This window comes from Sinocyclocheilus grahami, unplaced genomic scaffold, assembly GCF_001515645.1.
Source record: "Sinocyclocheilus grahami isolate Dianchi unplaced genomic scaffold, SAMN03320097.WGS_v1.1 scaffold1.1, whole genome shotgun sequence".
Lineage (NCBI taxonomy): Eukaryota > Metazoa > Chordata > Actinopteri > Cypriniformes > Cyprinidae > Sinocyclocheilus > Sinocyclocheilus grahami.
The window spans coordinates 1,259,110-1,273,800 of record NW_015505180.1 but is presented as its reverse complement, the minus strand read 5'-3'; the positions used below and the strand labels follow the sequence as shown (position 1 = coordinate 1,273,800).

Genomic DNA, 14,691 nt, shown 5'->3' with positions numbered 1-14,691 from the left:
TCTAACCAATCTAAAAGGATCCTTGACCTGAAAAAGGGTTTGTTCTTTTAGTTAAATTGTAGATGTAGAAGTACCTAATACAATAATAATCATCATATTAATAATAAAGTTAAAGTAAAACAAATAGCACCACTAAAATTACCATAGCCTACTAATGTAGAGTTGAAGATTTAATATATTGCTAATCCTTCAATGGTAAATTATAATAGATTAATTTTGAATCAGAAAGCATTTAAAATATGGAATACGACCATCTTTATAAAAATGAACACAAGTATGATTAATACACCTCCCGTTCTATGATTAAATTGTTTTAATGTTTAATCTTTTTTTTTTTTAAGTATAGTTTATTTAATAGTATTATCTCTTAATAAAGGCCCAGCTTCTCGCATTTCACCAGTTGGCTGATCTCAGACCGGACCAGAAGGTACTGGCAGCTTTATTCCGAAAGAAGTAGGATGTGATGAAGACTTGCTAAGCGAAGTCTGCCGAGGTTCTCGTACGTCTGTTTAGACCCGATAACAACATGAAACATTACGCAAATAATCAAATTAACCATAACCTATATTTTGGTACAGTCTAATGGCGTAATTAGCTTACCAAAGCGCACAAACTGCTTCGCGCTGAGTAGCTATGCGCGCAAATTACGCATTGCTCATATTTGGAGCTCGTCTGGCCGGCGAGAGGAATTTCCCAGAATGCACTTGTCATTACCTAAGAAGAACACGGTCGTGTCGCTGTTTGACAAATGCACTGCTCTCACCGCGTCCCCCCTTCTCTCTCTAGTCTGCTGTTCTACTGGGTTTTAACGCTATTTCTGCTCTCTGGTACGTGTAACTGCTTGTTATATGTTTATATTTTTTGTTACGCACTTTTTAAGTGACTTTAATGTAGGCAACAGGGTCTCTATGACTACGCGTTAAATGTGTAACACAACACCGTTTTACTTTACTGTCAGTTTAAAATGGACGCAGTTGAAATGTATGACATATTTATGCGTTTGTTTCATCTGTTTATTTGTTTTTATGCTTCTAATTTATTATAACAAAATATTTCGTAAATAGCCACAGGAAATTGTTCTAGTTTTCTGTAAAAAGCATATCAGGTACACTTGTATACTACACTTGTATACTGTATACTATGTATATACTATGTATCCTCCCACACGTGATGTCGTAGCAGCAAGGCATTATTACGTAACGTTTTGTTTATGCAAACCACACCCTTACAAAAAAATGACTATGGTACTACTATGATACAATGATATACACACCACAGTATTACCATGAGATTCCAATGTACTTGCAAGTACGCTCTATGGTACTATTTTGTAAGTGCAGACCATTCAGAGACTTTAATATTTTATGTCATGTTTATTTAATTGCCTTCTAAAGTACTGACACCTATCTAATGAACTTCTAAATGCCTGTCAGAATGTTCAGTCATCCGATGGATGTTTAATGTAATAATATAGATGAAATTTTATTTGTGAGTCACGGTACTGACCCTCTGGTTTCTCTTTGCAGTGGGTTTGAAAATATTCATCAGTACAGCTTAACAGTAAAATAAACGAATTGATCAAATACACAAGCAGTAAGATTGGAGGAAACCGGATCAAGTGTTGAAATCATTTAAAGAGAACTTTCTGGAATGCAAAAGATGCCAACATCAAGCTGTAGACGGTCACAGACCCTATGGTGTGATTCTGCAGAGCTGTAATTGAGCTCTATTTATAGTTCTCTCTGCAAGTGATTGCTGGGTATTTTTAAAATGTGGCCTTGCTTGTGACTGTATCTGATCATGTGTTAAAACCATGCCAGACAGGCCAGTCAAGTGAAGAGTCACTTGAGTGCCAATGCTGTTGCATTCATTTACTATAACAATTCTGAATTTAGATACAACATAATCATGGTTGCTTTATTTTGGTCAGTGGCGTAATATTTACAAAATTGCTGCATAATAATAATATCGAATTATAAATGAAATATTTTAATATAAAATATTTTTTATATATCAAAATGTTTTCATTATTTTTCCTTTAATTTTTCAAATGTTTTAGTTTTAAATGATATATTGTGAATGTATTTCTTTAGTTTATTTTATTTTTAAAAATAAATATATATATTTGGATTTATTATAAATATGTATTGGATGTTATCTGATTATTTGAGACACCCTTTTACAGAGCAGACATTTAGTGAAAATGAGGCCAAAATAATCAGAATATCAAACCAAGTTGCATTTATTTTAAAGACACGTGGATCATTTTCAAGTAAAATGTGACACACTAATTTTTTTTAAATGGTAAAAAAAATAGGTATATTGTTCAAGATTAAGACAAAATGTATTTAGACAATTTCTGGTCAAACGTGGAATATGTTCATAGTTAATGTGATGAACTACACCTGTGGTTACGCTTTTGAGGAGAACTGTCTTCACATCTACTAAAAATCAATATGAGATAGCTGATTAAAAGAAAAAAAAAGTGGCTCAAAATGTGACATGAGAGCAGAGCTTGTTTGGTGGAAGATGCCACGTATAATGCATATATTAAAATATTTTTTCTACACAGTAAGAATGAGTGCTTAATGGAAAAATGTTCAAATCAAGCTCTTTCTGATAATAATTTGTCATTTGTACTGTTCTGTCTCCTTGTTGCAGTAAATGAAAAGATCTCTCTCTTTTTCCCACGCACCTGCACGACCACTAGATGGACCTCATTCCTTATAAACCGCAGCTTCATCCTCTCATTCAGCAGCGCTCTGTAGCTTTGCCTGTTATTGCTCCTGTAGTTCAGCTGTAATTTCCCACAAGTTTGGGGCTCTAACATTTTTAAAGCTACCTTTTTCATAGGTCTTTATCTTTATAGTTACAAGAAGGTTTGGAGAAGGTCTTAAAAACCTTCCTGCTTTTTTCAGCGTGCGCTCGAGTTTGCCGTAGGCCAGGATGGCTGCCCGTCTTCTCCGATCCATGGCCCCGCACGCATCCATGGCCCTGCTCCAATGCATTCATTCCCATAAGTCCGCAAGACCGCTCCTAGCACTGATTCCACCCACTACACTAGGTACTGTAACCAATGTGGTTAGGATATATAATGTGCGATATTTAAATGAGAAGTTTAAATAAATGAGAAGCAGACTTGATTGTCGTGTCGTTCTGTGTAGTACAGTTGATATTAGCATTAGGATTGCTAATGTGTATTAGGATCAAATGAATTACAGGTTTAGGTTTCTCTTTATGGCCCACAGACACACAACTGACGTGCTACAGCCATAGAAACCGCTGATAAGTTCGGTGTTGGCAGCTTTTTATCTGTCTTCTATGCAAAATGCTTCTGTGCTTTTTTTTCTGTCTTCTCGAGGCTCTGAATTCTAAAACTAATAATCCAGCTCATAAACTTGACATAAAATATATGTTGGATTCACTAATGAAGTTCTCTGACCTTTTAATCACTTCTCATAAACGTCAAATAATAATTTTTCACTTCACTGCTTAATATGTATTTATGGAAGCCTGAAATGGAAAATAAAAAGGGTAATTGCAACTCACAATTTTGACTTTATTGAGTTTATATTTTACAGTTCAGACTTTTTTTCTTGCAATCAATCAGAATTGTGAGATAAGAAGTTAGAATTGCGAGATATAAACTCAAAATTGCATTGTTTTCTTAATTCTGACCAAAAAAAATCTGAATTGCGAGATGTTAACTTACAATTCTGAGAAGGAAAGTAAAAATTGTGAGATAAACTCACAATTGCAAGGAAAAAAAGTGCAATTACTTTTTTATTTTTTTTTAAGTTTTATCTGAAATCAGAAATGGGATTCCATATGTATTAGACTGTCAGCAATCAAAAATAAATAAGTGAATAATGGCAGCTTTAAGGTCTTTGGCTAAACATTTTTTTAGCCCCCCTGTGAGGTATAATATTTAAAAGCCTTTAGTAAAACTAAAAATCAATATGGCACTCTTTTATATTAAGCTTTTTAATATTATACCTTGTGATGTACATTAAATGGTTATTTATGTAAGTAAATATGTCTTAAGTGTACGAGGTTTTCAGTTGAATTGTGTGTAATATGTTGTTGCATCTTTATCATTCCCGTTCACCTCTCTCTCTTTACACAGTGACGTTAATCAGTCTTTCCCTGCATGAGAAGTATCAGCCGTCCCGTGATAGGCTGCTCTAAGTGTCCATCTCTGTGACTGACATCTGTGTTGACCTATGTTGTGTTTTTTTTTCTCCTTCCTCTCCCTCCTCGCCTATGTTTGTCTTTATTATTTTTTAGCCTGAGTGGTAGGAGGGTGTTTTAGCAGGCGGCTCCTGTCTCGCCGCTGTTTCTGTTCTCCCAGCAGCATCGGCCGTAGCCATGTCCGGGTTCAATCTACTGCATCTGGTCAGCCAAGGCCAACCTGTAAAACTCAAGGCCTGCGGGCTCCCCTCAGGTCACCTGGATGCTGTGTGTGTGTGCAGTGTGCTTTGCTTCCTCGATGCTTTCATATGTGCGCACACGCGTGTGTGAGCGTTTGGCAAGGGGTGTGTGTTTGCTTGATGATAAGTGTTTGATTGATGAAACTTGTGGAGAAACCAACTTTGGATTTATCTAAAGGCAGCCTGACATTGAGCTTTATCAGTGGACAATGTATTCTGTACTTTGACTGTCTTCACATAAATGCATGGACAGCTCAACAGGTGAATATGTAATACTTCTGGTAACATTTTAGATAATTTCCTAAATAGTAGGCTTCCAGATATCAGGTTCCCCCTGATGCTTAAGTTGGTTTTTCTGCATTTGATGACCCCTTGCCCTGAAATGTCACCTTTTGCTTTGTTCTTTTTTTCCTCCGTTTAGCTCTTCAGTTGCTCGTGGAATAATGCCTAACTCACTGTTTTACCTTCTTTTAAGCCTGCATGATCAGTCAAGCTTTAACATTATCTTAATTTCTACTAATGATTGCATTTGTATTTGAATTTTTAATTTTAGGACTTTAGATGACACTCACATTTGAAACAGGGTGTGCTCTTCTGAGGGATTTTTGACCAGTTGTATCTGGTAAATGTTGTAAATAATAAAACACAAAAGTATTTGCATGTCCTGAATGAAATAAGAGTGCTTGAAAGTAACGAGAGTAATGTTAAAGTGTGTAAATAAAATGCTGCTTTCACTAAATGATAATTAACACAGTTATATGATTGAATTGGTGTAAGAAGAAAGGTTGCAAGTCAGTATGCAAATATGATGCTATTATGATGACATCATTACAGTTAGGTGAATTTTAAGTGCTAAACATTTTATCAATGTCAGCTAAAAATTATTATAAAATTTCTTAAAATGTATAAACTTTTAAAAAGTAGTATGCGTAATAAGGCTGACATTATTGACATTTAAATTTTTTTTAAGGTTTATATTATATTTCCCAATTTCTTACATAACCATTTTAGAATTTCCCATTATTGAAAGAAATAGTGTAGTAAACCAAAAATCATGTAATTACCTGTATAGAGACTACTATGCGACAGGAACATTGGTACTGTGAAAGTACAAGTGTTTAAAACAAAACCTAACCAGAATGTTAGAGTAATATTACTATAGCGCTGCCTTGCAAGCACTATCAAAAAGTTTGAAAGCGATGAGTTGAGAATCGGTGAGAAGAAGTGTGAAAAATATCTGGGGGAAGACGTGATATTTTTGGTGTGAAGCAAAAGGCCCGTGCTAAAAACAAATCTTGCTTCCAATTAGGAAATAACTTTCACTTGAGGTTATAGAGGAGGGATGTTGGAACCACGTGCTGATTTGTAGCATGACCTCTCGGTGCACCAAAACTAAATCATTTGCAGGGGGTGACAGAACGAATTCCTGAATTTCTTTAAATGCCTCTTTAGAGGCTTTTCTAGACAAACCAAGAAATAAAACACTTTTTTCCCCTTTCCCCCTCCCTCTCTCTCACAGTATAAATAGTGCTCAGAGCCCTCCATGCAAAAAAAAATAGGAATTCGCTCTCTGTGTCTCACTAATAGGATCCAGAAGACCACTCTCACGGAGTCGAAAGGAATACGGGAGAGTCCTGCAGAGAGGCGACCCCCTCCTCTTTGCAGTCTCCTCCCCTCTTCCCCATGTTTGTCAGAAGTAACTTTGTACTCGCTGGACAGAGCAGGGCCCATCAATGGAGCCCATTCACCAGAGGGACCTTTAAAGACCCCATTATTTCCTCCATTCACATGGTTTCAATCTTGTCGAGAGGAATTCTCCACATAGTCTAAGTGAAGGGAGACCTGCTCTCACCAGAACACAAGCTGTAAAACTGGCCAAACAATACAGGAGCAGGACAGACCCCACAGGAACACGAGTGAAAAAAAATCGTTATTAGCTGAAAAAAAGGTGGAAAGGAGGGAGAAAACACTCTGTAATGGGAAATTGCAGTAGAATTGTATGTAATTTAAAACTGCTGCGTGTCTGAGGGACTAAATGGCATACAGATGGACATCTGGCCCCTTTTAAAAACATGGCTACAGGGCTTCTTCTGAGGACCTTACAGTTGCCAGAATTTCAGGCTCATTTGTTATATAAATTTTTTCCCCCAGGCTGGTGTTTTATTGAGTTTATTATCAGTGCAAGTTGTATCACTATTTAATTAATTAAGTTTGAAAGTCCTTCTGGTGACAATTCCTCTCTCCACAGGTTGACCTCTAGAGGTCAGCATTGTTGTAAAGTTAGGGGCCAAGTGTAGCAGTCAAGATCGTTGCCTTCTGTATGAACAGCCAACATGAGCGCTCATCTAGAATGTCATAACTCACCACGTATGTTATGCAGGGAAAATTCAATTTACCTCGGTGTAATACTTTGGCTGTAGCACATCACTGACGGAGCGTTTGGATTGTGTGTGTGTGTGTGTGTGACTGTGATTTTTCCAGGCAAGAGTCAAGTCAGGAATTTAAGTAGACATCCTTTGTTATCGGCCAAACCAAATCATTTGCAACCAAAGTAACCAGACAAAAGTCCTGACTCCTGCTTGGAAGTAGTCACATAGAAACCTAGATTAGAGTGTCAGTTGTTTGTTTTTTAATAATGCTGGAGGTTTAGCACTGCTTTTATTTTGTAATTATAAACACTTAAACGTTTGCCTTACCTTACTTGTCTCTCCTGTAGGAACGTGCCGAAGAAAGAAGACATGGCCCAAGACGTTCCCCGAGGAGGAGCTGAGGAAGCGACTGACCCCAATGCAGTACCATGTTACTCAGGAAAAGGGCACAGAGAGGTGGGTGACCCACCCTAACTAAAAGACACCTTAAAATACACTTTCAATCAAAAGTTTGGACACACTTGAATGAATTAGTTTGTCATTAACTTAATAGATTTATAGATAAATATAAATTGTTCATAAATTATTAAATTACTATATTTATCCAAATCATACATATAGAGTATATATTATATATTGTCATTTTCTTTGCGAAACTTAAAAAAAAAAACATTAAAAACAATACCATGTTTAAAAACAAAATTAATAAATAGTCTATCATGCATTATAAATGTAATACTAACATTAATAATTATCTAATTTAATATAATAAATGTTAATTAATTTATAATGATTTATAAAATATTTTTAATTAAGTAATTGTTTTTGTAAGGGGATTCCTTTGAACTGGATTGTGAAGCAAAAGCAGCCAACAAGGTTACATTTTATTTTCTAAATAATTAAATTATATTCCAACAGCTTTATATTTGAAAAGGTGAAAAATAAAAAAGAACGAGTAGATGTGTCCAAACAGTGGCAATAAGAAAGTGAATTTGGATTTTTTTTTTTTCAAGCGTCTAGTCAAATGTGACTGTGAAATGTCAATAGACTGAACATTCTCTGTACAGATTTATTTATGCTTGGCTGATAGAAACATTCTCTCCTGAATGACCCAAGGCCACGAGATAGATGTTGAGTAGAAGGAGGATGTAGCACAGAAGAGAAAACAATGACACTTCCCCTCTTTCCCTCCGTTGCTCAGTGGTAAAACACACGTGGGGATAGTATTTATCGGGCCATTGGCAGTAGGAATGTGAAAAATGCCCTTAGCCTGTGAGAAGAGAGCAGGGAACCTGAAAGGTGCATTCTGATGCCTGTTACTCCGTTCAAACACAAATCCTCCTCAACTTATCTAGATTAGAAATGCTCAATCAATTGCTGCCATTTACAGTTTAGTTTTTTTGTATAAACAAACACAGAGCATGGGAAACCGAGATGCACTTTGAAATAAGCAGTAATATGGATTAGCATTTATTGATTAACTTTTATTGAGCTGACCATTATCTTTTATTAAGCTAACAGTATACATAGTTGATCATTTTAAGGTATAAAGTCACAGTTTGTGGTGTTTTCATCCCTAGTGCTTTCACGGGAAAATATACAGATAATAAAGGGGAAGGAACCTACCAATGTGTCGTTTGCGGTGCCCCTCTTTTCACGTGAGTGTCCATAATGAGCCATCTTTACCATGCCTACTGTATTTAATCTTTATTTTTGATTTAGAAATCAAAGGGTTTTTTGTGATACATCTTCATTTGATAGTCAACATTTTGTTATTGACGCCTTACTGTCCTTGCAGGTCTGATAAGAAGTTTGACTCTGGATCAGGTATGGTTCTGCACTCACATATAATACAAATCAAAATAGATAATGAGATAATGAGACAAATGAGTTTATTTTTGTAAAAATGCTTGATTTCCTTTTGACAATGGTGTACATAATGTTACAAGACTAAAGGTCCGTTCACACCAAGCACGATAACTATAAAGATAACGATAAAGATATAGTTCTATAAATCGTTCTCAATATTAAAGAACAGCATAGTCCACACCACAACGATAACGATACAGAGGAACGATATCATTGTGATCACTTTCAAAACGATTTTTTTTCCAGCTGATGAATGATAAAACACTGACAGCCAATCAGAATCCATCCTGCTGTAACGAGCTCAAGAATTTAAGCGCCAGAAGCATTAGAATAAACAGACGATACACTAATATCGTTATCTTTATAGTTATCGTTCTTGGTGTGAACGGGGCTTGAGCCTAATTTTTTCTCAAAGAGAGAAAAAAATATATAGATAAGGCTCATTGCTCCTTATTCTTCTCTTGTCCAGCTCAATAAGGGAGAGTTTGACCTTCTCAACCTCCTTTATGGTTGATTGCAAGGATGAATGTGAATCCAGTCAGCCGTCTAATAGGCTGCTAGTGTGGGGCATGAAAGCTCACATGCTCCTTTATATATGAGTTACAACACCACAGTTCTTAATTTGTGCACATCAAACGTTCTTCCTTCACAATTAGAGAACAACTCTGTAGAATTAATGTATTTCTCACAGAGAAACAGTATGCAGAGTTTTTTTGTTTGAATTAATGTTGTTTTAATGGCTTACAAAAAATGACAATCACAAATAATCCCTTAAAACAATATTTGCTGAGAAAAGTCAAATGAAGATACGTTATATTGGCCAACAACAACTGACTAGACATGACAAAGTTGTTTTTGTGTTGCTCCTCACTGTTTTTCAGTGTCTTTAACAATAAATGTTGCATTTATACATAGTTCAGCTTTTTTTAAATGCATCTTGCAATTCATCTATCAGTTTTTGAATGCAAGAATGTGTTATTAATAAAGTATAGTCACTTTGATTTTAATGCAGGTGTGCAAATAAGCATTAAATGCAGATCATAGGTGTTATGAATTGGAAGTTTCCTGAAAGTGCTTCCCATCTGGCTTCTAATATGGCTTTTGTAGTTGCAATGGTATACTTTTAAGATGTATATTCAATGTTTTGTTTCAAGCATAAAAAGACTCTCATCAGCTCCAACTAAGTGAATGTTGAGTTGGTGCTGAGTGTATACAATGTAATTATAATATATCTCAGCAACGGATTGTTAATCCCTTACAGATCTGAGCTCCAAATCACATACTTCTGCAGTGTTACTCGTGCTATTTTTATTCGCTCTCCGAACACAGTATAATGTGTATGCAAGAATTCTTTACAGAAATCAGGCCGAAATGAGAAACATCTGGGCCCGTGTTGAAAAATCTTTTTTGTCTTTGACATAGAGATGGGAGCCAAATGGGCTGCATTGCATGCAGGCAACGCTGCAGCCTGTTAGAATGACGCTACACTGCTCCATTCACTGGGCCGCTCGCCCTGGCGATAAAGCTCCATTAGATAAGCTCCGCGGCGATCCGCCAGGATTCTCCTGGTCTGAGTCATAGGATTTCTGTATTCCCCCAAGAGCTTCCTGTGTCTGAGTGGAATTTCGTGGCTTTGTAGTTGCGGCCAAGCATCTCCTCCCTAAGAGAGAGGGGGTCAGTATAGATGGCGATTTAGGGGTGTTCGCAGTGCCGATCCTAGACTTCTAGGGGCCCTAAGCAAAACTTTGTCAGGGGGCGCCTGTCTGTGCATTAATAAAAATCCCAACCCCTTAACCTGTTCTTTCAGAGCAGTTTCAATGTCAACAAACAACAGTGAGTTGAAACAGTCAATAATACAAAAATATGAAGAAAATGACAAATGATAGGACAAATACAATAGAATAAAAAATATACAAATAAAATTAACAATTTAGCCTATAATAGCCTACTATTCAGAAATTGATTAAAGTAATCAAATGTAAAAAATAAAGCACTGCATAGACTTCACCATATAAATCAAATATAAATTGATTCATAACAAAGTTATGATGAACAATATTCATTGAAGAGCAGTGAATAATTATCTTTTTCTTTTGTTGTTTGATTAATATTAATGACAGACAGCAGCACTGATTACAATTCAAACTGTTTATGTTCACTTAAGACATAACTGACTGTGTTTAAATGAAAATTCACCAAGACAGACATTTTGACATATTTTGTGTGTATTTGCCCGTTTAGGTGCACACCCAAAGCCCAAAGTAGCCTATATTTGTCTGTTTCACATCGCCTCGAATCGCACACACAGAAAGCGCTTGGGGAATAGTGTCTCCTCCGCAGGTCAGTGTGTTTTTAACTTTGCGTATAGGGAGGATCGGCTCTGGGTGTTTGAGGGGTTGTGGAGAGAAAGTATAGAATGAGCAGGTGGACGATTGATTGACTGACTTCTGTTTCTCACCACACAGTAGTAGTATCACAGCAGTGAACCGACTCCTGCTTCCTGAGGCATGATCTGATGTCATTATGAAATGTAAAATCAGATAGAGTTCCCAAGATAGTTGGTAACCAGGAACCTTGGTTGCCAAATCTCCCACACTGGCCCTCAAACAACTCTTTCCGTTAATTTTCCATTATTATTTAGAACAGGGTATTTGCGGGTCCTTAAAAAATCTTAAATTGATGGACAAAGTAAAATGACATAATTAGGTTTTTATTATATTTTAACACGCATAATCTACCATTCAATACAGATCATTTGCTTTGTACTGGTAAAAAGTTCTTGAGATTAAAAAAAAGAAGTATTTTATACTCTCTAAGACTGCATTTAAATAATCATTAAAAAACTGTGATATTGTGAAATACTATTATAATTTAAAATAACCATTTATTTATTTAAAAATGTAATTAATTCCTTTGGTGGGAAAGCAAAATTTTCAGCATAATTACTCCAGAAATCACATGCTCCATTAGAACATTTTCTAATATGCTGAATTGATGCATTTCTTATTATAAACGTTGAAAACTGTTGTGCAGCTGGTTGTTTTTATGGAAAATATTATATATTGTTTTTCAGCATTCTGTGATGAATAGAAAGTTTGTAAAAAGCTTTGATCAATGTAATGTGCTGAAAAAAATTCTGACCCCAAACTTTTAAACTGTAGTGTTTTTCCATAAGTAATATATTCAGAAATATTTTATAATATTCTCTAAATGCTCTAGAAATCTTTTTTTTTTTTCTTTTTTTTTTTCTAGATTTAAAAATGTAGAATTAGCATTGCAGTTCTGGTGTTGCAGAACTTCATCTGTAATGTTTATAATAATAATTGGATGTGTTGTACCCTGCACTGCCAATAGTCTTGTACTACTCATTAATTTTGCTTTGCAGCATCTACTTTAATATATATCCCTCTACCAGTAATCAGGAGGTAGTACTTTAAAGTTAGTCTGGGTTTTTGTCAAAAACCTAAACAAATATGTCAGCAGAGGCTGTGTAGTAGTAAGCTCCCAAGGTTCCTCTCCTCCAGACGTTCCACCTACCCAGAGAGCCATGAGCAGGACCACCCATGAGCCAGAGCAGCCATTCTTTCCACTTGCACCCCTGTTACTGGGTAGAAATTTTCCAGGTGAAAGAAACGGGATTGTGAGACAGCCTGTAACTCTGTCGATAACGCTGACCATTTTCAGTGAGGTTTGTTTCACTTCATGATCTCACGTGCCAGCCATGCAGTAGGGTATGGATGACCCCATATATCAGGTTTTGCCAGAAACCAAACACCCAAAAATCATGGTGGTGAATTTTGCATCAGCAAACTCTAAACTTATTTTCTCACCATTTAGCAAACCAAAGGACCAAGCTTTTCTTACATTCTCTGTTGTTCTTTTCCAAATAATCCTAACAAACTCAATGTGCTTTGCATTGTAAGCAAATGCAATGTGTTGTATTAAGGTTCGATTGATTAGATTACATTGCTCTGGAGTGAAAGACAAGGATAGAGCAGCAAGAAAATGTGAGGGTTTCACTCAGAATGAGCTTCAACACCAGGACAGGCCAGGAAGAGAACAAACCCCTTAAACTTGCACAGCACGAGATGGAAACACACACCAGAATGAAGGGTTTGTAGGCTTGTGGATCACAGGTAGATTCACTTAACCCTCAATGTTGTACTGCTTTTGCAGGATGGCCGTCCTTTTTTGATTTGATCAATAAGGACTCTATAACACTAACTGATGACTTTTCGTACGGGATGCACAGAGTGGAGACAACCTGCAGTCAGGTACAAAACCAGATTTACACCCTTTTTATACCCTGCTATGAAGACAATGTCTTGAATTTTATTTATTATTATTTTTCTATTTGTAGTGTGGTGCTCACCTGGGCCACTTTTTTGATGATGGACCTCGACCAACAAAGAAACGCTACTGCATAAACTCTGCTTCTCTCAATTTCCGGGCAAAAAACAGTCCTTCTGAGGAGGTGGAAGCGTCCGGAGGAGCAGGTCAATCACCACCTTCTAGTAAGAATGAAGAACTTTAATAGGACTTGAAATAGACCAGTCAGATGTCACGCTACTCCAAAGTCACTCCTGAACTATCAATTCCAAATCAAGTGAGCCGTGCAATCAGACAAATATATGCTTATCAACATTCGTCTGAATGATGGGTCCTTCAGGATCACAATATGCAAAATCAATGTCCAGATAACAGATTAGAATGGCCTTATGTTTGCTCCTCAACTTCTTCACTTGAATTTTGTGTCATTTGAAGACCTCACATCGCTTCAGAGATTTGCTCTGCTAAACTGTTTTTGAACACTTGGTGGTCATTTTCAATTAGGTACTAAAGTCTGAGACTACATTGGAAATCTGGGATTTTTCTTTCTTTTCATTTAAACAATTAAAAAAAAATTTTGATTCAGAATTTTAAACAACTTTAAAACAAGGAAACAATGTAGTGGGAAAATGTATAAGACTAGGTAACTAATCAAGTAAATTTCAGACATCAGTCTTTGTACAGAGAGTCAGATATTCTTACATTGAAGCTCAAGGTGATTTTTGAATCATACTGGAGAACATGATTATCATGTCACAAACTTCCTGGTGTCATTAAAACAAAACAAGGACAAACCAAATACAAATATTTTTCATATTCTTGTTGATTTTTTCAATTCAGATTTTAACTCGGATTGTTTTTTTCTGATCATATAATTTGTAATGGAAAAAAGAAATATGCATTTTCACTAGTCGTCTCTGACTTTTTGGACCCCATTGTCCAATGATTGGAAATTAATTATATATGTATACTTTCTCAGAGTGCGTGGTGTCATTAAAACAAAACAAGGACAAACCAAATACAAATATTTTTCATATTCTTGTTGATTTTTTCAATTCAGATTTTAACTCGGATTGTTTTTTTTCTGATCATATAATTTGTAATGGAAAAAAGAAATATGCATTTTCACTAGTCGTCTCTGACTTTTTGGACCCCATTGTCCAATGATTGGAAATTAATTATATATGTATACTTTCTCAGAGTGCTGTGTTGTTTTTTGAAGTGACATGTGATACAGGGAGGTCAAGAAGTTTGAGGAAAATTCTATGCAAGTGCTCCTGTGAGCAGTAAAATAAGCACCGAGTGGAGAACAAAGCATTCTTTGAAATAAAATGGAACAGATGACAAATGTTTAGTCTGAACACAAATGTAGCCTGACTTTTAAGGGTGCTTTTTTGGTCTCCCTGCTTGCAGTGCCTATTTTTGTCCTGAGTTGATTTTTTCCCCTCTGAGATATGGATTGACTTTGATAGAATTTAATTCATATTGACCAGTGTGATTAAAGAAAAGCGATATTAGGAATAATGTGTCTTTGTGAATTTTGTTCACATATTTTACATGTATTTTTTTCTTTATATGAATTAGTTTAATTGCTTCATTTGATTTATATTAAATATTTATAAATGATCCATTGATTTATTTATGTGCTTCAAACTTGTGACGTTGTAGTCGGTCACAAGATGCACAAGAATTAA

At 35.9% G+C, this 14,691-nt stretch overlaps 1 protein-coding gene across 5 annotated transcripts; it reads left to right on the top strand.

The window, feature by feature from the left end:
* Window positions 1-699: 699 nt before the first annotated feature.
* Window positions 700-13,562, top strand: LOC107561995 (methionine-R-sulfoxide reductase B3, mitochondrial-like). Of its 5 annotated transcripts, none has more exons than XM_016247643.1 (7): window positions 749-827; window positions 2,919-3,064; window positions 7,147-7,255; window positions 8,380-8,457; window positions 8,598-8,626; window positions 12,845-12,942; window positions 13,029-13,562. In XM_016247643.1, the coding sequence occupies exons 2-7, from the start codon at window positions 2,947-2,949 to the stop codon at window positions 13,200-13,202; spliced, it is 606 nt and encodes a 201-aa protein (XP_016103129.1). In that variant the 5' UTR covers window positions 749-827; window positions 2,919-2,946; the 3' UTR covers window positions 13,203-13,562. The 5 variants fall into 5 exon arrangements, with proteins under 5 accessions (XP_016103855.1, XP_016103129.1, XP_016104546.1 ...); XM_016249060.1 differs by lacking the exon at window positions 2,919-3,064 and adding an exon at window positions 4,288-4,444 and having other exon boundaries at window positions 750-827; XM_016246921.1 differs by having other exon boundaries at window positions 754-827; window positions 2,854-3,064.
* The last annotated feature ends 1,129 nt before the right edge of the window (window positions 13,563-14,691 follow it).